Source organism: Bos taurus, chromosome 2 (genome assembly GCF_002263795.3).
Source record: "Bos taurus isolate L1 Dominette 01449 registration number 42190680 breed Hereford chromosome 2, ARS-UCD2.0, whole genome shotgun sequence".
Classification (NCBI taxonomy): Eukaryota; Metazoa; Chordata; class Mammalia; order Artiodactyla; family Bovidae; genus Bos; species Bos taurus.
This window is the reverse complement of record NC_037329.1, coordinates 52,809,061-52,833,733: the sequence shown is the minus strand read 5'-3', so window position 1 is coordinate 52,833,733 and position 24,673 is coordinate 52,809,061. Positions and strand designations below refer to the sequence as shown.

At 38.3% G+C, this 24,673-nt stretch overlaps 1 protein-coding gene and 1 long non-coding RNA gene across 14 annotated transcripts in view; one reads left to right on the top strand and one right to left on the bottom strand.

Annotated features, from left to right (window-relative positions):
* Positions 1 to 24,673, bottom strand: part of GTDC1 (glycosyltransferase like domain containing 1) — a 496,188-nt gene that overhangs the window by 34,609 nt on the left and 436,906 nt on the right. For 8 of the 13 annotated variants that reach the window (XM_059875284.1, XM_059875283.1, XM_059875270.1 and 5 more), the window contains one exon: positions 15,750 to 19,779. In XM_059875284.1, coding sequence (XP_059731267.1) covers positions 19,621 to 19,779 — 159 coding nt within the window. In that variant the 3' untranslated portion in view covers positions 15,750 to 19,620. Of the gene's footprint in view, positions 1 to 1,735; positions 1,824 to 3,119; positions 3,221 to 8,206; positions 8,306 to 15,743; positions 19,780 to 24,673 lie in introns of those variants that run through there. The other 5 variants (XR_009490748.1, XR_009490749.1, XM_059875323.1 and 2 more) reach the window with 4 other exon arrangements.
* On the top strand, positions 472 to 24,343 carry LOC132343028 (uncharacterized). Its single transcript, XR_009491674.1, has 3 exons — positions 472 to 617; positions 1,750 to 1,894; positions 24,128 to 24,343. It is a non-coding gene; the product is annotated as an uncharacterized lncRNA (long non-coding RNA).

Below are 24,673 nucleotides of genomic sequence, written 5' to 3'. Positions count from 1 at the left end.
AACATCATCCTCCCCCAAAACAGACTGAAATAATTAATGTTCAACGTATGAAAATTCTATATGGTATAACTTATTTATGCTTTGTTAAAAAAAAGCCAAATTGAATGCCAGCACTTGAGATCTTGAAAATAATGCCACATGTCTTGATAAAATAATTTTTTATTTTTATTGATACTCCTTCTTATATGTTGATATTTTAAAGAACTATATTGTTTTTAGTATACATATTTATAAAATATCTAAATATTAAAGAAATACACAAAAGTAGAAAATAAAAGTCTAACCACAGATATTTTAATATGAACAGCTTGATGAATAATCCTTCCAATTTTTGTTGCTATATTCTAATGTATATGGACATAATCTTGACCGAATTACTTTGACTACTTCTTAGACTTTTTTTCATTTCATAATCTCTAAAACTATCTCATTCTTTGAATACACACATAACAGTGGGTAATAAGAATGTTATAGTCAGTCATGTCCAGCTCTTTGTGACTTTATGGACTGTCCACGAACTTTCCCAGGCAGGAACACTGGAGTGGGTTGCTGAGCCCTTCTCCAGGAGCTCTTTCTGACCCAGGGATGGATCTTTACCACTAGTGCCACCTGGGAAGGTCTGTACAATATATATGAATATTAATAGAGTAAGTTCATGGCTTTGCGACCAAATGGCTTGACTGAATCTGAATCCTAGCTTCACTATTAGTAATTCTGTGACCTGGATAAGTGATTTTCTCTGTAATCCACTTTCTACACTTATAAGGTGTGATGTTAACAATACCTCCTTGAAATGGTTGTCATACAGGATGAGGAATTACTGCTTGGTGTTGGTAGACATGCAACCATGATGGTACTGCTACCATAGATGTTTGATTCCTTATTATCAATTTCATGTTGATGGACATATAGATTGATTGCAATTTTTCTTCTCATACATCATGCACTAATGAACATCCTCCTAAGCAGAATGCTGTGAGTATTTCTAAAGAGTACATTTTAGAAGTGCAATTTTCTAATCAAAGGTGATATACATTTTTAAATGATAGATATTGTTGTGTAATCATCCCCTAAAAGTAACTATTTACTCTGTGAATAAAAGTGAATGGAAAAAGCTGGGGATCATTAGAAATATTTTATTAAGACTTTCATCTATGCATCAAAAATGCATAACCCTTTTTATACAAAGAAGTGGGGGATTACTGTAACACAACATAAGCAACACTTGTTTTATATTATCCATAAAAATCAGAAAGCTTTTTATGCATAATGCTCATGATTTTCAGTTCTGCAAGTCTTTGAGCCCCTCTTTCTCCAGAGAAAGAATTCATAGCATATTGTCTTCCTATAATCAGTTATTATTTATTAACTGCAGAACATAATATTCCATCAGGCAGCTATTCATAAATATCTACCAATCAGATGTGTAACAAATGCTTACTAAAATTAATAAGTTATGAAACAGAACAATTATGTCATATTCTACAGGTGTGGTAGCAGTGGTTCTGAAATCCAGATTGAACATAGCCTGACCACTCTACCACATATTCAGAATTTGAGATGGTTCCAGCTACTTTTCTGGAGTTATACCAGAGCCCAAAGAAGAAAAAAAAAAAAAAAACATACTGAAAGCAAATGCTTTAATGTCTGGTAATACCTGGTATACCTGTGGTGTGAGAGGCTATGTCCTCAAGCAGTGAGCACTGAATATTTTACAGCTTCTGGAAATACTTACACATTTCTTTCTAGTTCTTCAGCATACAGCTCATTTGAGGCTTTATCAGGGATCATCACATCTGATGCAATGACAGCAATATCCATCTCTGCGTATCAAAACAGAGTCCAAAAATTTTTTTTAAATAATGAAGAGATCTGACATCACATTAACAGAAAGGTAAAGATAAACATTTATATTGGAGAAGCGGTCTATGGGCAAATGTGTTCTCTATACAGTACCACAAATACTGTGTTCTTTACAAAGCTGTACTGCTCTCTATGTTCTGTGTTGTTGACATGCCCTAACACCTCTGCACATGGAACTTTAAAATAGAATAATAATATTTAAATATTATCATTGAGACTTTTACCTCACCATTTCTCAAAATAGGTTTGAGAAATGTGGCACTGATATTTTTCAACCTCAAGTGAAATTTTTTTTTAAAAATGGGAATTTGGGGACAAATAAGTGAATGAAGGTTTGTAGTTTAAAAAGAGTTATCCAAGAACAATATTGCTTTATATAGTTTCATATTTAACATGTCTTAAGCATAATTAATTTTCTACCTTAATTTTATTTTTTTACCTTATGTTAATTAAAAACTACAATTTGTCTATAAGAAGATGAGCCTGATTCTTTGGAAGTAATGTTCAGTTGGTGTTATTGGTATCATAAGAGTTTTAGAGTATATTATAGAATATTCTGGCACTAGACACTAAATTGAAATTTTAAAGAAAATGTTGGAAATAGCTGTAAGGGGGAAAAAAGTAGCCTTTTAAATCTAATTTGTTATGCACCACAGTAGGGTAATGGATGCAATGAAAGTTCTTTTATTGAGTTCCCATGTCCAAAAGGTATTTAGGGAGCAAAGGATGTTAAGCAGACCCCCTGCAATCCACCTTTAACTGAAGATAGCAGGAAATAAGGTATATCGGTCTGTGTCCTCCTGGTTTTTATTTCCTCGGGAGAACAGCTCTTGCACAGGACACCTTAGGCTGCTTAGCCGATCACAAAGGGTGCACTAGACGCCCTCGCTGGCTGCTTGAATAGCCTGATCAGAAGGGTAGCCGAAACCATACCGGGAGTTCAATCCTTCAGGTGGGTCTTTTCAAATTCCAATAGAGAGAAGTTCCTGGAGAATTGGTAAGGATTTCACTAGTCCCCAGCAGGTTTGAGATCAAAAGCTTTGGTTAAATAAAAGCCTGCTGGGAAATCTTAAAACCTCTTTGTGATGTAACTTTAAAAAGTTAATACAAAGAACCCTTAGACTGAAGCCATAACAGCATGAACAAAGAGTATATCAAAACTGATTCCATTAAGGGAAAGCAGACATACAAATTCACTTAATTTAAAGAGCAATCCAGTTATATTACTGTGTGAGAGAATAGAACTTAGACCATACCATCGAGCCCATTTAGAAGATGTGCTCATTTCTTGTTACGTATGCCAACTTCATTCTTGGTCATTCAGATATGCTTTCTAAACAACTTACATATTCATTTTCTGAAAGGAGAAAGAGTGATATGCATTTAAACTCATTCCTCAAGAAGATACTTTTAAAACAAATTAAAATTAAACTTGATGGGGACCCATCCGTCAGTTGGTTATCTCTTTTTCATGGTGTTAAACTGCTAATTGCCCATCCTCCTTAAAATAATAAACCTTCAATTGATATTGATTAGATCATTAATGAATGCATTAATTAAAAGGTAATTTTATAATTAACACCAATTCATTTTTTGGCAAGTCACACAGTTTTATTAAGTAAAGTCATCAGTTAATAGTTTCATGGAAATATTTTACTCCATCAACAACCCCCAAAAACCTTTATTTGATTTTAATGTCTGAATTTTGCACTTTGTTTAAAATCTTTCAAGACATTTTCATGTACTCGATGTCTCACATTTTCACATTAGTCATGTGAGATGAGGTTAACAGGTTAAGCATTGTTTTTCTTTTTATTTTTAATAGATAAGGATGCTGAAGTGCACTTATAGTACAAATAGCATGCTCTCCACTGCACAGCTATTTAGAGAAGGCTCAGACTAGGACCCAGAGCTCCTAATTTCAAGGCTACAAAGTTTTCAATTGAGCAATGTCTCACAGACTTTGGAATGCAATTGCAGCTTATGTTAAAAGATAAAGTGAGGCATATGAAAAATTTTAAGAGTCTACTTGAGCAAAAACCAATTTGAATTAAGTAGCATTCAATTTTGCAAATAGAAAGTACCTCTGAGGAGCTGTACAAAATGAAAGACTTTTGTAGACAGAAGGGAGCAGGAATAAGGGTGTTATACTAAGCTAAAAAGTGGGTTGGTTATTATAAGATAATTTTCCTTTAGGGGATAGCAGGGATCTACCAGGGTTTCGCATAGTGGCAAGAACCTGCCTGCCAATTTAGGAGACCCAGGTTTGACCCCTGGGTTGGAAAGATCCCCTGGAGGAGGGCATGGCAACCCACTTCAATATTCTTGCCTGGAGAATCACATGGACAGAGGAGCCTGGTGGGCTACAATCCCATTGGGTCGCAGAGAGTCAGACATGACTGAAGCAACTTAGCACGCAGCACGCAGGGATCTAGCAGGCAGATTATGTAACTAATAATCTAGAGATTATTGGTTATTCATAGCTAATATGGAGATTCCTGATGGACTGGTCTAAGATTGCATTTCTAGGAAAGCTGAAACTGTAATTAAGTCTCAGTTTGGTGATACAGTGTTTATCCTAAGTGATCACACTTGGAGCGTGTTGTCTTATTTTTAACACTTAAGTCACACACAGTGGGATTCATCCCAAAGAACTCTTTTCAAGTGTGGTCACTACGGACCATGAATATCCCCAGATTCTCATATTGATAGATGGAGAGACTGATCCTTCTACCATATCCGGTTTTTCTCTTCTTCACTCCTCTCCTTTTATTTCTCTTCTTCAGCTGTTCTGTCATCTGATTAATGATTGGAAAATGAAGAAAGGCAAGTGGCAGATTAAGTCAATCTCTGTGGGGAAAGTATAAAAATCTTTGGGGGCAAGTACTCTTTCAATGAACCGTCCCAGTGATTTTCTCCCCTGCCGGCCTCAACTTTCTTTAGTCTCTTAAAAAACATGAACAAAGCTCTCAACTGACTAGCTCTATTGAAAGAGCTCTGTGTTCTTACAGTCTCCTCTGAAACAGCCGAGCCAGCAGCCCCGTCCATCCCAGGTGTGTGAGCATCTGTTGGTCGGCTTTCAGCTAATGATTTCCTATTCGTGTCTATCCTGACAGAATGTTCACTCAGGTAGGTGTTCTACTGAACAATTAGCCCTTTGTGATAAACAAAACAAAACAAAACAAAACTTCAACTCAGTAATGAAGGGAAGACATGTTTACTAAATCTGTGATTCCCAAATATGCTTATATAAGTGTATTTACATACACATTCTATATGGATTATATGTGTTCAAACAAATATAGTTCACCTATGAGGTTTTATTAGAATATAAACATTCTGCTCAAACACTAGCTCCATTTTCTTTTTTTTGTTTGTTTTTTTTGTTTTTTTTCACTAGCTCCATTTTCAGGCAGAACTATGTGAACTAGCTTATCTTGATACCTTGGATACTTTCAAAGATACCCTAAGACCTTGCTAGGCCTGAAGTTATTGCTTACTTGTGGAGTGCTTTGAATTTTTAAATCCATTCTGATGTGTCACTGCCTATTCTCATATTGGAACTCCAGTCTTGAATTCCAAAAATTCAAAACCCACTACTCTAGCAAATAAATAATTCGAATATGAAATGTATTCTATGAGCCCCTGGCATACTATCACCAAGATTCTGGACTCCAAATAAGTTATTTTAAAAGTATATGTTATAGAATCAGTCTCAAGACATTTACACTTTTGTAGTGGAAAAAGTACCCGCAGAGAGAACATACAAATTCATGAACTGTTCAATAATTTTAAATGGATGCTGCCTCCTCTGTGACCCCACCTAATCTTAAATGTGCCGTGCTGTGCCTAGTCTATTCAGTCATCTCTGACTCTTTGTGACCCCATGGACTGTATGTACCCCACCAGGCTCCTCTGTCCATGGGGATTCTTCAGGCAAGAATTGGAGTAGGTTGCCATGCCCTCCTCCAGGGGATCTTCCCAACCCAGGGATAGAACCCAGGTCTTCCACATTGCAGAAAGATTCTTTATCATCTGAGCTACCAGGGAAGCCCATGAATACTGGAGTGCGTAGCCTAGCCCTTCTCCTGGGGATTTTCCCAACCCAGGAATCAAACCAGGATCTCCTGCATTGACGGTGGATTCTTTGTCAGCTGAGCTACCAGGGAAGCCCCATATCTTAAATACATCTACTGTAATATAACATTTATACACCTTATTTCAGGGCTCCCCAAAGCCTGAGTTGTGGACCAGTACCGGTCCATGGCCTGTTAGGAACCTGGTCACACAGGTGAGTGGCAAGTGACTGTCACTCCCCATTGCTCTCGTTACATCCTGAAACATCCCCACCTCCGTCGTCTATGGAAAAATTGTCTTCCAAGAAACCTGTCCCTTGTGCCAAAAAGGTTGGGGACTGCTGTTTTACTTCACGTGGAGTTTCACGTGTCTTTTTCATCAGAGTCAGAGACTCTTATTTATTATTGCTTCTTCACAGTGACTATCACAGAACACATGATAGGTGCTCAATAAACACTGCTGCTGCTGCTAAGTCGCTTCAGTCGTGTCCGACTCTGTGTGACCCCATAGACGGTAGCCCACCAGGCTCCCCCATCCCTGGGATTCTCCAGGCAAGAACACTGCAGTGGGTTGCCATTGGCTTCTCCAATGCATAAAAGTGAAAAGTGAAAGTGAAGTCGATCAGTCGTGTCCAACTCTTCGAAACCCCATGGACTGCAGCCCACCAGGCTCCTCCGTCCATGGGATTTTCCAGGCAAGAGTACTGGAGTGGGGTGCCATTGCCTTCTCCATAATAAATGTTAGCTGAGCTAATTAAAACTAGATGAGCACCTGGAGGACAAGAAGAACAGATGATTATGTGCGGATTTTTTTTTCAGTGTCCAAAACAGGAAAAGCAAAAATTAATATCTAGAATTCTTTTCAAAGGGAAAATAGCTATCTTTTCTGACTGCTAAATTATACATCTCACTGGAAAATATTCAAATATCTCAAGATAATTCTTCTATTAGAGAAAATCAGTTTTTATGATTTGGTGTATGTATATATCTCTCAGCTGTTAATCCATGTGCTTACAGGTTGACTTAAAAAATTGAAGTCATAGTATGTACATTTTGTTCAATGACTAGCTAAAAATTTAACATTATATTTCTGATTCCTTTCCATGATACAAGTGTTTCCCTTTAACTGGCTATGGTAGCCTCTATTTTGTATATTTCATCATGTATTTAATTCTATTGACAGATATTTAGGTTATATTCAATTGTTATTCTTATAAACAGTGCTTCAATAAATATCTTTTAACATCTTTGCAAATTCAGATTTATTTTCTTGGCACAAATTCGTAGACATGAAATGGACTTAAAATGTTAAACTATGTTGTTAAATTATTCTAGAAAAAAAGGATGTGTCAATTTACACTCCCACCAACTGTGTGTAAGCCATTTTCTCTATAACCTTGCCTGGATATAATTCATTTTAAAAATCTTTGTTAATCTAATAAGGAAAGAAGTTTCATTGGTTATTGTTGTTATTGTTTTTCCATTGTTGTTTTAAATTCTAGACTACTTAGGGACCTTTTAAATAAATCAGTTCTTGATAAATCACACATGGACCACCCATGAAACACGTTCAGCACCAAATTAACTCTCCTCTTCCACTCAGTTGCGTTTCCTTCTCTTTGCACGAGCACTAAACATGAATCAAAGAAACAAGAAGATCTTAATATTAGGTTAAACATACCTGCTGCTGCTGCTGCTGCTGCTAAGTTGCTTCAGTCGTGTCCAACTCTGTGCGACCCCATAGACGGCAGCCCACCAGGCTCCCTGTCCCTGGGATTCTCCAGGCAAGAACACTGGAGTGGGTTGCCATTTCCTTCTCCAATGCATGAAAGTGAAAAGTGAAAGTGAAGTCGCTCCTTCGTGTCCCACCCTCAGTGACCCCATGGACTGCAGCCTACCAGGCTTCTCCGTCCGTGAGATTTTCCAGGCAAGAGTACTGGAGTGGGGTGCCATTGCCTTCTCCGAAACATACCTAGGAGAGCTGAAATATATATATGTATATATATATATATATATATATATATATATATATTTTCATAAATAAATCTAAAACTAAAATGTGTAGGAGAGCTCAAATATATATATATTTTTTCATAAATAAAATCTAAAATAAAATGTGTTTGGTTATTGACTAAATTGTTTTATCATCGTTCCCCTCTGTTAATGTGGATAACTGAGTAAATGATAAAATAATTTACAAATTATATAACCCTGTTGTAGGAACAAGCCTACAAATCACATCAGTTACTGGTAATAAGACCACCTACCTCTAAGTTTTTTGAAGGCTCTACTGGGATTGTTAACAATTTGACCACAAAGTCTAGAACTCAAGAAGCTGCTGACATGATGTAGCAGTGTGAAAAAGTCTGTGAAACAAGAGAGAGGTGTCTAAGAATATAGCACTCATGACATGAATAAAAACCATTTTATATTTCTATAGTCCCAGTAAGTGTAGATGCCAAACCTTGCCTTGGAAAAAGAAATAGCACCTTTATACCTCAAAGCTTTACAACCTTATCCCAAGGAGTAAACACTGTCAATATTTCTTGCTCATGAATAATGGTAAGGTCTTTGTGAGAAGGTCTTACAGATTTCACAAATTTCTTTGTGGACTGGATCAGCTCTTCCTTATAGCCTTCCAGTGAGGATGAAATCTATATTTTGAAGATTGGTGTGAAGAGCTCTAGCCCCACTGCACTCTACAACTCACCACAAAAAGGAGCTGCAGTGAGCTGTCAAGCATGTTCACTGAGAGACAGTAGTTATATTAGTTGTCTATTGCTATACAGCAAACCCAAATTTTAGTGACTTAAAGTGTTAGTTGCTTAGTCATGTCTGACTCTTTGTAACCCCATGGGCTGTAGCCTGCCAGGCTCCTCTGTGGAATTCTCCAGGCAAGAATACTGGAGTGGGTAGCCATTCCTTTCTCCAGGGGATCTTCCTGACCCAGCGATGGAACCTGGGTCTTGTGCATTGCAGGCAGATTCTTTACCATCTGAGCCATCTGGGAATGCTAGTGACTTAAACCACACACATTTACTATCTCACAGTTTCTGTGAGTTTAGAGTCTAAGGAGAGCCTAGCAGGGTCCCTGGCTTCAGGGTCTCTCAGGAGGCTATAATCTAGACGTCAACTGGTGCCACAGTCATGTTAGAGCAGACAGATCTGCTTTAATGCTCACTTTAGCAGTTGCCTGGATTCAGTTCTTCATGGGCTATTGGAATGGTCTCAGCTCCTAGCCGGCCATTGGTCAGAGGTTGCTCTTGGTCAGATATGGCTCTGCAACATGGACACTTGGTTCTTCAAAGTCAGCAAGAGTGAGACACTGCTAGCAAACCAGAAGTCATGGTCTTCTATAACCTAATAACTTTGTTCATATTCTATTCTTTAAAAGCAAGTCACTAGGTTCAAGGCAGGGGAAGGGGTGAATTGTACAAGTTAGTGAATACTGGGAGTTAGGGAGGGCTTCCCGGATATCACTAGTGGTAAAGAACCTGCCTGCTAATGCAATAGATGTAAGAGATGTGGGTTCAATCTATGGGTCGGGAAAATCCCCTGGAGGAGAGCATGGCAACCCACTCCAGTATTCTTGCCAGGAGAATTCCATGGACAGAGGAGCCTGGTGGGCTGCAGTCCTTGGGGTCGCAAAGATTTGGACACGACTGAATTAGCACAGGGAGTCAGGGATCATTGGAGGCTACCTTAGAAGGCTGTCTACCACAGAGGATGGTTGCTCAGTTAGTAACAGGCATAAAGGACTCTGGGGAAAAGTGGAAAGGAGAGTGTCAGCAGACAAGGTAGGAGAGGAATTTTTCGGGAAAAGGCTCACAATAAGTGATACATACACTGTCAACAAACTAAGTTGAATCTGGGGGTCTCTAGCCCCCTTGGGAAAATGTATTAAGTCTCAGATCAAATCAGTATGTACCATGTCAAACCATTAACTTCTCATATTATGTATTATTGGGGAAAATCAAAATAGTTAAAATGGGTGACAATGGCAAAATAATGGGTAACAGAGAAACACAACCTCAGCCAAGAGGGAAAATATTCCATAACTAATATAAAAAAGGATTGTCATTCTTATTCTCTCAAAATGTGTATTTAACAATTAACACTGAGAAAGTGAAATTAATGACATTCAAAATACTCTGTATTAATCTGTATTTATTCTATCTAAACATGCACCCATGCCATTTATTTGTCATTTGTCGAGCTTAAATTTTGAGTTTGTCTTGTCAGGACCGCAGACTTCATGATTATTTAATGTTTGCCTTTATTTTGCACCTGCCACTCACTTTGATAGGATAGTTGGTTTAAGGTAAGGGTATATTGGAGTTTATAAAACAAAATAGAGAAAATACAGCTTACTGACTTATATGGGGAAGGAGGTTTATAATCATAACTAGGATTTTTATTATAATGGCTCTTCTAGTAAGTTGAGTTAATCAGCTGAGTGTTTGCAAGGATGGGTTATGTACATGTTTCTATAATAACAAAAATGAACAGAAATATAGCAGATAAATTGTCTTAACAGGTTTTGCTTGGTTTTAGTGCAAAAACTTACTAATTAATGCAAGTGTTGCAATCATTTTTATGACATTCCCTGAAGATGGCACTTTAAGGGTTATGCCATATGCTGATTGACAGCAGCCATAATTCCATACAATGAGACTGTATCATATTGTTTGAAGTGAGGTGATATTCATCTCTTGAAACTGATCAAACATATCATTGCATCAAACAGTATTACAATATAATCACACTGTATGTGGAGCCTGCCAAGGCTGATCATCATGTTGTACTCTTTTCCCACGGACTTCTCTAATAGAACTTGTGACACACCACTGCATCCACATTTTCCTTTAAGAACTCAGAATCTACGAAAGAGAAAAATCTGTATAAAATCGTGGTTTGGTTATGCTGTGTGAGTGTTCATTTGTCGACTGCTTTAGAATTACAAATTTCCTTCCACAAAGATCTCCCTAAGTATACAAATAAAAACCTGGTAAGACCAAGATAAAAAGAGAAGATTCCAAACAGGGCAGAAAATAATTCAAATGCCTTTTATTTGTCTTCCATAAACAAGCAAACATGGAAGACATGTCTTTCGTAAAAAATACTTTTTAGTGTCAGAAACTTCCAATGGTGTTTTTCCTAATGTACTGTTTTGCAAAGTCACTTACTATATGTACTGACTTTGGGGCTATTGCAGCTGCAGGTGAAAATTATATTAGAACCTATTCTTCTACTGGTCGTAGTTGCTGCTGATCTTGGAAAAGCACTGCTAGGATGGGCAGAAATAAATGAGGGTGATTTGGCCTATTAGTGGCATTTTTAGTGGTATGAAATTCTATAACAGTAGCTTTTAGACTGTGATATAATTTAGGAATTGCCCTTTAATTATCCATCCATCCATCTCTCCATCCATCCATCCATTCAGTAACTTGTAAAAAAGCCATGGGGATACTTTGGGGATTATGTTCAGAATAGTTTACAAACAGGATGCTAGGATGGGAGCCATCGCCTATTCACACTGACATTCACTAAGAGATGTGTTACGGCTTCTGGTCCTCCAGTGCTGACCTGTGTGAATCTCTGCGATGTCGTCATCCTATCTGGACCTTATTAATTTGCCTGAGCCAGCCCTAGCCCTAACCTGTTAGGTTTAGTGTCCTTAGCCTTCTGGGCCTGCAGAAACTATATGGGTCTTTCAGAGAGGCACTGGGATGCAGGAGCACAGAGGCACTCTCTGACTGGTTACCCAAGCACTCACACTGCGACCTCTCTTCGACTGCTTCTGCACTGTGGTGCGCACAGGTGAGGCTGGAGGATTCTGGAATTCCCCCAAGATACAAAACCAGAGAGCTCTCTGTTCCCAGATTCTGCTAATCATGGGCATTTCTTCCAGATCAGGTGCAGGAAGAGCAGAGCAAAGACCCTTCTCAGAGACACCACCAGTATTTAAGCTCTGTGCTTCCTTTCTGACCATTTTCTCCTTTACTTCTCTTCTTTAACTATAGAAACTTCATTTAATATACAGTGAAAAACACTGACTTTTCATCTCTTTTCCCCAAATATTTGGTTTGTGATATTAATATCATGCTTTCAGATCTTTAGGGCATGTCTGATACACAAATGCCCAGAATTTTGAAATTCAAATCTGAGAACTGTCTTTTCCCCTCTCTTTTACACAATTGAAGTGACTTAGCAGCAGCAGCAAGAGCATCCATTGCCTCAGCAAGTAAGGAAAAAGTCTTAGCAGCTGTTCAGTGGTGAAGAGTGGACACCTTTCCCTCTTTTCTCTCTTGCTTCTTTGTCTCCTACTTCGTTAATTTTGTCGTTCGACCTTCCTCTCTCCCCTATTTTCTTAAGAGTTTAGTTGGCTGGGTTTTTTTTCCCCCTAGCTTGTTGAATAGAATAGTTAGAATTGAGTTATATTATACATGGTTTTTTGTTTGTTTGTTTTTTGTTTTGTATTTTTTTGCTATTAGATGCTTTAGATTTTGAAACAATCAAAAATTCTTTTTTTTTCCCCTCTAGCAAAAAAGTTAGACCTACAGTACAAATACGGACTTTCCATGTGGTGCTAGTGGTAAAGAACCCCCCTGAAAATGCAGGAGACATAAGAGACCCAGGTTCAATCTCTGGGTTGGGAAGACCCCTGGAGGAAGGAATGGCAACCCACTCCAGTATTCTTGCCTGGAGAATCCAATGGACAGAGGAGCCCCGCAGGCTACAGTGGGTCTCAAAGAGTCAGACACAACTGAAAAGACTTAGCATGCACAATACAAATAGCTTGTTTTTTCCTGAATACTTATAGACTGCTGACCAGATGGTACATTAGCTCCAAACACTTCAATGTGTGTTTTCTACAAATAAGAGTGTCCTCCTACTGACCACAACACAACTAACAAAACCAGGGAATGAATTTTGATACACTCCTGCCCTTTGGTCCACAGACCACATTCCAGTTTCAACTGATGCAACAATAATGTTTGTAACCAAAGGATCCACTTCAGAAGCACACACCATATTACTTATCATGTCTCTTTAGTCTCTTAGACTGGAATATTCTTCAGTTTATGCTTGACTTTCAGTCCAGTATTGATATTTTAAAGAAGAATTAAATTACTTTGTAGAATTACCCCCAGTTTAAGTTTGCCTGAAGTTTCCTCATGATTTGATTCAGATCACAGTATCACAGAAGTGAGGCAGTGTTCCTCTCAAAGCATCAGACCGGGTCATGCATGGTTTCCATAGCTGATGTTCACTGTCCCCACTTGCTAAAAGTGATGTCCTCCAGGCTTTTCCCCCTTTTGTCGGTATGAAAACATACCGAATCCTGTTCTTCATCAAATTTAAATCCTTTCATTCATTCATTTATGTTGGTATGGTCTCTTGGTCTTTTATTTTACTTAATATTGTAAATTCTACAAGTTATTATCACATTACTATCAGTATTTTTTAAAGTTTTTATTTTTTGGTGTGGACCATTTTAAAAGTCTTTATTGAATTTTTTACAATATTGTTTCTGTTTTATGTTTTGTTTATTTGGCCATGAGGCATGTGGGATCTTAGCTCCCCAACCAGGGACTGAAGCTGCACCCCTGCGAAGTCTTAGCCACTGGACTGCCAGGGAAGTCCCTTCTATCAGTATTAATACTCCAATTATGTCCAGTGTGGCCAGCAGGAGCCCATTTAAACTGACCTTTAGGCTCTTTTGATATGTTCCCAATCATTTTTTTAAAATATATTTTTGGTTTATGGTAGAAGTTTCAGATCTTTGGTTTATGGTAGAAGTTCCAGATTTTTCTTGTAATTTTATTCCCCCTTAGTCCCAGAATCAGCCATTTCTCTAAAAATTCTTTTTCTTTTTTTACTGGAAAATAGTATTTGGAAGCCAAGACTCGAGTGCTGTGTGTGTTCATTGTTATTGGAGTGTTGGTGCTTCCCAGCTCTATCAGAAGATAGAGCCAGGAAGTATACTTATGCGTATACCATGTATCGACCTTGACACTTATTTCTATCCATAGAAATTGAAAACTGTCTCTCGATAAGTTATACATATGCTGAAAACCATGAGCTCGTCTTACACTTCCAGTCACATGTTGATTCTAGTTTTCTCCCTTTTCCATGTATGTAATCTTCTCTAACAATGAGAATACAAGCTTCCACAGTTCCTCAGATGTTGACTTATGTAATCAACCTCACTTTATGCAACCCATCTCCCATCCCTACTATGACTCCCTCCCACACACAGATGCCTCTTCCCCTTGCTTGGGCTCTGACTCCCGTGTGGATACCTTCTCACCCTGTTCAGGCTGATTCCTCAGGCTATTTTGCCTGCCACCCTTGACTAGCTATTCTCTTCATCTTGTTTAGACCCTTATATCCTCTTATCTTGCTCTGTCTCACCTAGCAGCTTTGTTGATGTTTGTTGCGGCTTTAGAAATAAATTATTCAGGAAGGGGAAGGAGAAGCAGTCAAGTTTTTCCATGAAATGTTTTCATTATCCTTTTTAATCGAGAGTTGAGTTAGCAGAAAAATAAGAAGAATCCAAGGGCCAAAAGAAAAAAGGAACTAAGAACCCAAGTGGTGACTGCAAGAACTAACAAGGCAGTGTAGGAGCTGGGGTGGTGGTTATGGCTCAGAAACATAGCAGCTTTCATTTTCATACCCAGAAGGGCAAAGGAAACAAGGACTTGGAAATTCTGTAGGGAAGTGGGGATAAATCCAGGATCATTTAAGGGCTTCCCCTTCCATAAAATGATAGAGAGGACATAATCTGCACACTAGCAAAAGAGACCACAAGGAAGAAAGCTATTGAGGCTATTGCTTCACGAAAAACCACTCCAAAATTCAGTGATTTAAAACAACAAGCATTTATTTCTCCCTCATGGGTCTGTGAGCTATTGTGATTCATTTTTAAAAACTCAATTTCAGGATTCAGCGCTGGACTCAAACTGCAGGCTCGGTTGAATTCAGGTCTACTTCATATATGTCCATATGCTCCCCCATTGTGTTCTCACAGTGAATGATAGACAGCAAAGCAAAGGGGACATGCAACACCTGTTAAAACCTCAGCTCAGAGAGGCACTGTTACCTCCACCCAATCCTGTTGGTCAAAGCAAGTCACGTGGCCAAGCCCAACACCAGTGGGTTGGGGACAGTACTCTGCCTCCTCTAGTGGGAGACGATGCCAAGTCAATGAAAAAGGATATATATATGTACTGTATAACCCCCAAAACAGGGAGGAATTGGGAACAATAACTCAATGTACCATATGTACCATGAACACTATGTACACAAATTTTATTATGTTTACCTACAAAAGATTATTTGAATATATTTATTAATACCAAAAAACCCTCCACTTTCTTTTTTTTTCTTTTTTTTATCGTGCATTGAACCTGGACTGGCATCTCGTTTCATACATGACATTTCACATGTTTCAATGCCATTCTCCCAAATCTTCCCACCCTCTCCCTCTCCCACAGAGTCCATAAGCCTGTTCTACACATCAGTGTCTCTTTTGCTGTCTCGTATACAGGGTTATCGTTACCATCTTTCTAAATTCCATATATATGCGTTAGTATACTGTATTGGTGTTTGTCCTTCTGGCTTACTTCACTCTGTATAATAGGCTCCAGTTTCATCCACCTCATTAGAACTGATTCAAATGTATTCTTTTTAATGGCTGAGTAATACTCCATTGTGTATATGTACCACTGCTTTCTTATCCATTCATCTGCTGATGGACATCTAGGTTGCTTCCATGTCCTGGCTATTATAAACAGTGCTGCGATGAACATTGGGGTACACGTGTCTCTTTCCCTTCTGGTTTCCTCAGTGTGTATGCCCAGCAGTGGGATTGCTGGATCATAAGGCAGTTCTATCTCCAGTTTTTCAAGGAATCTCCACACTGTTCTCCATAGTGGCTGTACTAGTTTGCATTCCCACCAACAGTGTAAGAGGGTTCCCTTTTCTCCACACCCTCTCCAGCATTTATTATTTGTAGATTTTTGGATCGCAGCCATTCTGACTGGTGTGAAATGGTATCTCATAGTGGTTTTGATTTGCATTTCTCTGATAATGAGTGATGTTGAGCATCTTTTCATGTGTTTGTTAGCCATCTGTATGTCTTCTTTGGAGAAATGTCTATTTAGATCTTTGGCCCATTTTTTGATTGGGTCATTTATTTTTCTGGAATTGAGCTGGAGGAGTTGCTTGTATATTTTTGAGATTAGTTGTTTGTCGGTTGCTTCATTTGCTATTATTTTCTCCCATTCTGAAGGCTGTCTTTTCACCTTGCTAATAGTTTCCTTTGATGTGCAGAAGCTTTTAAGTTTAATTAATTCTTCTGTATTGAGTAAAGCCTCATAGTCAGAGCCCAAAGTATCTTCTGAATTATTTTTGGTCACCAACCATTACATCCCTCAAGCCACCAGTCCTTTGTATAACCAGGGCTCAGGACTTTGACCTCTTTAACTCTTGTGTAAGTTTTAGGCATACAAAAGAAAGACCAGGGTTCTATTTGCACTTCCAATTTGGTTAAACTCAGAATGTACCCCCCAAACATTTCTATCATTGGAGATTCAAAACTTTTCATAACAATCCACAGGAAGTTTTGTTTTGTTTGGGGTTTTTTCCTTACTGCTTATTTATTTAAAAAATTGTGTTGAGGTAGCACTAGTTTATAAGTTTCATGTATGCTACCTTATATTTTTACTTTTGTGCACACCGCGATATGCTGACCACCAACAATTGGTTTCCATCTCTCACTATACAGTTGATCCTCTTTATCCAACTCACCCTTCACCCAACTCTTACCGTCTGGTAAGAACCACTACTCTGTTCTCTGCAGCAACCTATTTATTTTTGTTCGACTTGTTCATTTATTTTTGTTTGTTTATTTTTTATATTCCATATATGAGTGAAATCATCTGGTCTTTGTCTCTCTTTGTCTGACTTATTTCACTTAGCATAATACTCTCAAGGTCCATTCATGTTGTCACAAATGGCAAGAATTCATCTTTTTTGAATGACTGAGTGGTATTCCATTATGTATATGTGTATATATATTTATATATAAAATATTATAACATCTTCTTTATCCATTCTTCCATTGATGGGATTAGGTTGTTTCTATACCCTGGCTGTTGTAAACAATGCCAGGGTATAGATGAACACAGAAGTACCTATGTGTTTTTTAATTAAGGGCTTCCCTGATGGCTTAGCAGTAAAGAATCCACCTGCAATGCAGGAGACGCAGGAAATGCAGGTTCGATCCCTGGGTGGGGAAGATCCCTTGGAGGAGGAAATGGTAATATGCTCCAGTATTCTCACCTGGACAACCCCATGGACACAGAAGTCTGCTGCTGCTGCTGCTAAGTTGCTTCAGTCGTGTCCGACTCTGTGTGACCCCAGAGACGGCAGCCCACCAGGCTCCCCTGTCCCTGGGATTCTCCAGGCAAGAACACTGGAGTGGGTTACCATTTCCTTCTCCAATGCAGGAAAGTGAAAAGTGAAAGTGAAGTCGCTGAGTCTTGTCTGACTCTTAGCGACCCCATGGACTGCAGCCCACCAGGCTCCTCTGTCCATGGGATTTTCCAGGCAAGAGTACTGGAGTGGGGTGCCATTGCCTTCTCCGCACAGAAGCCCGGTGAGCCACAATTCAAAGGATTACAAAGAGTTGGACACAACTGAGTGACTGAGCACACATATACATATGTTTTTGAATTAGGTTTTTTTTTTTTTTTAATTCTTTGGTAAATACCCAGAAGTGAGACAGCTGGATTATATGGTAGTTTTAATCTTAATTTTTTGAGGAATCTTTATACTGTTCTCCATAGTTTTCCTCTGTCCATGGGATTTTCCAGGTAAGAATACTAGAGCTGTTTCCATTTCCTCCTCTAGGGGATCTTCCTGAGCCAGGGATTGAACCCATGTCTCTTGTGTCTCCTGCATTGGCAGGCAGATTCTTTACCACTGCGCCACCTGGGAAACTTTTTTCTGCCCAGCCAACAATGTTCATTGCAAAGCTACTTGGAGTGTAAACCTCTGAACAACTCTTTGAAAAGACAATTAGATACCTTAAATTGTATTAAATTTAGTAAGAATTCAATCCTGTATGTAAATACCCGAGAGGACATTTGATAAAGAGATGCACTGTTACCCGGAGATGCAGTGTCACTCTGCTTAGTAGCTGGGAAGTTTCCTGTACCACAGATTGAAAGAGTTATCCCTCTGTAACATGGGAGCAGTCATCTGAAATTATGTCTTGCTCGGTTCTCCTCCATCCCCCAGAAGTGCAGGAAAGTGACTCAGGTAGGGGGGAAAGTGACATTTTTACCAGGATCTGACTTGGATGCTAGACATGATTGATTCTTTCCTCTTAGGCTGTAACAATCCTGTGAAATACGATGAGTCATCTTTCCCACCACACAGAGATAGCCTTTTACAGAGAAAACAATCCGGAGGAGGACCTTAAGACAGAAAGAATGAGAAAGAGAAAGATAGACACACAGACCGAGCCAGATCCCAGAGAGTGGCGCCCGAGCAAGGGGTCTCATAATGCCCAAGATCATCTCCTACAACTTTTCCACACAGAAGCCAAATTTTATGCCTCGTTAATGTGAGGTGATTTCTGTCGCATGTAATCAAATAGAACGCTAGATATTACAAAACAATAACCCACACGAGCAACACCATGGTTACAAAAATACATGAGAGTGCAGCAACCACAAATAATTTCAGAATAACTCAAGCTCTTCATTTGTTTTTTTAACATGATGAAGGAAACAGAGAACCTTAAAAATCCCCCTTTGCCTCCCCCATCCAGCGATTCACACGCGGCAGCTGCTTCTGCTCCTTTACATCTGTCTTAAAATTCCAGTCTCAAGTCAAGATAACCTCCTCCCCCAAAGTTAACCTTCTGAACTTTTGTTCTCTCTTCCTTTCCTCCCTCTTCTCATGCCTAAAGCTCAGAAGAACTTGTCTGTCAAAGCAGGACTCTCCGAGCTGAACTCACCTCAGAGCACAAGAAGACATGTTAGCAAATGAGGGAAAATGGGGAATGTCCACGTGTGCCTCATTTTTGTCCCATTGCTCCCCTTTAAAAATGTAATAAAATGAAAAAAACACACGCATTTATTTTTAAGGGTACATAAATGTGGTTTAACATTTGCTTTTCTTTGCTAACGCAATGCCTTCCACATACATATTAAATACGTCATAGCACATTACAAAAAAAAGAAATTAATGACTAGGTGAATTACTGAATGAACAAGAAAGGAATGTATGAATAAATGTAAAAATATAACATTAGGGATTGGGGGAAATTATTACTAAGAAATTAAAGTAATGGTCAATAAATGCTTGACACCTAGAAGACTAAAAAATACATTTCTAAAACCCAACTCATTCTTTCACATGCATAAAAACAGAACAAAAAAGAAAAAATGAATTTTGAAAGTAGAAGCAAGTCATGTGTGTGTGTGTGTGTGTGTATAGAAAGCTATCTACAATTTAAATAATCCCAGTGGTAGCTGTAACCAAGTGTATTAATTAGAATTCTTTGCAAGCCACAGCAGAGAAGGCAATGGCAACCCACTCCAGTACTTTTGCCTAGAAAATCCCATGGGTGGAGGAGCCCACGACTTCACTTTCACTTTCACTTTCATGCATTGGAGAAGGAAATGGCAACCCACTCCAGTGTTCTTACTTGGAGAATCCCAGGGATGGGGGAGCCTGGTGGGCTGCCGTCTATGGGGTCGCACAGAGTTGGACACGACTGAAGCAACTTAGCAGCAGCAGCAGCAAGCCACAGAGAACAAATCTGAATAAATAAGACATAAATGTATTTATTGGGAGAAGTATTTTTTCCCCACCGAACCTCCATCTCCTTCCTCTTATCTTTGTAAAATATCCCCTGTTTTGTTTGTGTGTCTATTTATCCCTCGCTCATTATGGCTCAGGGTTAGATCCTAACTGAACAGAAGTCATTTCCATCCCTGAAACCAGTTTATGCATATATGACACTGTGAGATGTGTGGGGAATTCTTCTAATGGGTTTCTGAGAAAAGCTTTCCTTAATTGCAGAGAGAGACCCAGGTAAGAAAAAAAATCCCTTCTCCCATGTCTGGAAAGAGGGATGTGGAGAGGATGTGATGACTAGATTTCTGTAGCTTTCTTGTGAACATAAGAGGGACAGCCAATGAGAAGCTTACCTATCAAGATGAAAGAGTGGAATGATAAAAGACACTCTACATCCACAATTCTTGCTCCCAAAATGGTAATTTTCTCAGAGCAACTTACTTGAGCCAGGTTTTTCTGTTTTTCTGCAACTGACAAACTCCCAGGGATAGAGAATCATATTAAAGGGAGGCTGGACATTGGCTTGGGATTGGTTGGAGCCCCAGAAGCTATGGAGGTTAGGAAGCAGAACCCAACAAGAGCTACCTTTTGGTGAAAACAGCCAGGTTGGGTATGTACTAGGTCAGATGGACTAGAATTCCAGCATTGTCTTTTTGTTCCTCTATTCAAGACAACATCCAATTCCCACGCCTGATTATATTCAGTAAGAAAGAATCAACTCCTCAAACAGGATTTTAGATTCCAAGAGAAGGTTAGGTAGATGTTGAGCAGCCAAAAATGTCAAGTGTCTACAACATCAACAAATTAAAACTTCTTGTATTATGGGTTTTCTTATTTTTTTTAGTATTCATTCTCAGGGGCTTCCATTTCTCCTAATCATTTTCTGTCCTTATTTCCTGCTTCCATATCATTCTACACATCTTTATTTTAAATCACACCTTCTGCACTGTTACTCCTGTCTGCCTTGTCTATGCCTTCATTCCCCAAATGTGGAAATAAATCAAGTCAGTTCTTTGTCTCAAAATTTCAGTGGAGTTTTGAAGTTACAGATGGAGATTACATTGATGTATAAGCTGAGAACCGAGTGTAATATACCCCTCTACAAAAAAAAAAAAAAATTTATAATCAACTATATCCCACCATGAGGAATTTGTTGCTGGATATGTTATCTTTAGGTTCTAGTGTATTCCTATCTTAAGACTATATTCTTTTCCTCTCTACCATTTTTTTTTCAATTTCCCCAAGTTCCTTTAATTTCATAAACAGAATATGTCTCCATCTTGTACTCAAAATCAAGCTTGTAGTCTCTCTCTGTCTCTATATATATATCCAAGAGCTCATTAAACAGCTTTTCAATGGTTTATCTACCTCAGATTTGTATCCTTTAAAACACAAAGCACTGGGATGGCTTTGGAATTAGTTTTTCATTTATAGAATACAAATTTTAGGAAGTGTTTCTCTCCTTACTAATCTCTGTAAGCAGAAATTAAAGTAATTAAAGTAATTTAAAGATTTCTCCTTCTCAATTGCACAGAAAAACCTGCAGAGAGGAGCTGGTTTTGTTTTTTATCCTCTTCTTTTTTTTCTTCCCCATCCTTCTTCAACTTCTCCTCCTTTTCTGTCTTCTCTCCACCCAATACAAGTACTGTCATTTTAACTTATTCTTATGCCCACAATTTAAATGAAGAACAAAGTGTGAAATCCAGCCTAAAGGAAAAGGGGGAAACAGCACCTTGTCATATGACCACTAGTCACAACTCTGCAATGTACTAGCAGTATGATTTGGAGATGCTTCTTCTGAAGTTTGGAACTAAAGCTATGGTTTACCTATATCATAAGGATATTAGCAAGACTAAATGAGATGATGGATGAAAAAGTGCATCCTCAACTATCAAGAACTACCCAAATGTAACAGAATGAATACCAGATGGTGGATTCCACCACAGAAAGCCCATGAGAACAAAGCTGCTGACCATGTGTGAGAGAAGGACTTCCTAGGTGGTGCTAGTGGTAAAGAATCTGCCTTCCAATGCCGGAGACATAAGAGACTCAGATTTGACCCTTGGGTCTGGAAAATCCCCCGGAGAAGGGCATGGCAACCCACTCCAGTATTCTTGCCTGGAGAATCCCATGGACAGAGGAGCCTGCTGGGCTGCAAGTCCATTGAGTCGCACAGAGGTGGAGACCACTGAAGCGACTTCACACACAACACACATGTGATAAAAGGCAAGCGCTCAATCAAAGAGCAGAGAACCCCAGCACTGAGACTTTGGGGTGCCAAGATCAGAGTGAGGCCAAAAACAAGATTTGACTCGAGATGAAGAGCTACTAGAATCCTTTTATTTCTTTTGCACAAACAGATTTGATCTCTGAGGTTGCTTCAGGTCCAAACTTAAAAGAAATCTCACTCTGCTCTTTCTCCTTTAAGGTTGAAGGAGCAAAGAGTTAATTACCTTGTTATATTCATCTCTCTTCCAAACTTTCCACATGGGCTTTTTTCTTAATTAGCCATCATATGAAACTAGAAGAATATTTATTATTTATTGTGTGTATTAAATTTTATGTCTTTTCTTCTTAATTTCTAAAATGGGTGAATTTACTACTTTTCATATTTTTCTCCTAAAAAAGAAATGTTTTTGGTTGTTGTTATTGTAGCTTTTATTGTTTGTTTAGTTGTAGTCCTCTTGTGACTTTTCTTTGGGTCAGTAATTCTTCATAAGGACAAAATTCTTTTCTTCATAAATGAGAAAAAGCTTCTGGTGTATTTTAGATTAATTGGAAGATGCAAATAGTTTCCCATACGTTTTTCTTATTCTTAATGCTTTTCGTTTTATCATTTACCCAATTTATATATGATACCTATAAATGTCCACTGAGTATTGGTTAAGTTATATGGCTTAAATTCAAGGCTCTGTAGTAACTTATTAAAGTATATTTTATAAAGTGATTTTGGTCATCAAGATAATATTACTATACAACGACTCATGTGCATATGTGGTTCATTGCCATGGTACTAAGTCAGCTCTAAAGGGAACATGAAATGTACACCTATATGCCAATTTCAGAATCAATTATCTATCTGCTGCAATTCATTAGACTTAGGGATTCCAAATGGTTTATACACTTCAAGACTCGCTTAACTGGTTAAGAATATAACTGCTAGTCAAGGTACTGAGGAGTAAAGTGTGTCTCAATAATTCCTCCATTTAAAATCTTCTTTATTTTTACCCCTACAGTAGGTAACATATAATAATACATTATACATAGTCTTGTTTATTTTGTGTATGTAAAATGCTTTGGAAGCTTCGTCCCCACCTCCTTGTGTGCATATGGATGTTTAATGTAACATTCTTCTGAATGTTATGCTCAAAGGAATTCCCTGGTGATTCAGTGTTTAGGACTCTGTGCTCTCATTACCAAGGGCTGGAGTTCAGTTCCTGGTCTGGGAACTAAGATCCCACAAGCTGAGTGGCACGGCAAAAAAAAAGTTAGGCATGAATGGAAAAACTGGTCCACAAGTATCAATCAAGATTCACTTAAGAGTTTCCCTTAGCTGTTTAATATCTCAGTGAATGATGATGATTTTAATGAGTGTCTTATGTTGGTCAAAGCAATTTTGAAAGCTGTTTGATAAGCTTCTTTTATCCCAGTTACAGTTTTTGCTTCTCTCATCTGTCTTCCTCTCCACTTTCTTCAATTTCTTTCCTCTGTATCCCTCACATTTCATTTTGTTTTTATATTCTTTTGTACTCTTTGTACACTTAAGCAATTATTTAGGAAAAAAAGAGTCTGGCATTTTCCTATTGTAACTCAAAGGAAACCAAGCTTGAGCATATCTTTATGACAGAAAGACCCAGTAGGTTCATTGTGGGGTGGAAAATCTGACCAGAAAGGAAAAAAAAATCCCAGATTTAAAAAATGTAACAATTAGATTTTTTTAAATGTATATATAGTGCAGTTTGTTTACTCAGAAAAAAGGACTCTTAATATTCTTAATTATGTGTAAGTAAATAATCTAGATTGATAGAATTTTAGATGAAGCTGCTAAAGCTAAAATGCTTAAGAAAACAGATATTGCTAAATGGAAAAGGAGGTACTGTACACAGCACGCGTTGAAAACTCAGCTAAGTAAAGTACCGATAACACCCCTAGGTAATTGGGAGAGTGTTTTCATATTTCTGCATGTGTTTGTCTATAAAAGCATTTCAAGGTGTAGCTTTCTACTGATTCAACCTTGCTAAAAAAATTAATCAAGGAACCATCATTTGCTAATCACTGTTTTTTAATCACATTTTCCAAATCTTTTTCAGGAAATGTGTGTTTTTAGTTTCTCCTTCTTGACAAAGCTACCCCCTGACATGAGACTGACCCTAAAGCCACCTCTGGACTTCAACACCATGTCTGCCCTGAAAAGAAGCCTCAGTTGCTGAATTTTTCCAGTTTGCAAAGAAAGGAACTCTGTACTAAACTTGAGTTTGTAACTTAAAAATAAAACCCCAAACCTGCCCATCTACTGCAAATAAATGTACTCCCTTTGTTTCATGGTATGCAATTAGATGCATTTGAAATAAAAGGTAAGTTAAATCAGAAATCTTGGAGACAAGCATGTACTATTTTAAAACAGGGAATGTCAAATGTTGTTTTTCAACGCAGTACCAAGGGGTATTTCACAGGTAATCTCTCAGGGCTGATGCTAGCTAATTATTAGCTACCGTACCCTGCCTCCCATTCTAAGTGAATATCTCCTGGCAGAAAGACACAGCTAGGAGTGTTTTGTTTCATTTGTCCTTGGAGTTTTTATCAGCATCAAGAAGGTGGACTGAGCCAAAGTTAGAAGAATTCTGGAGCTAAGCAAA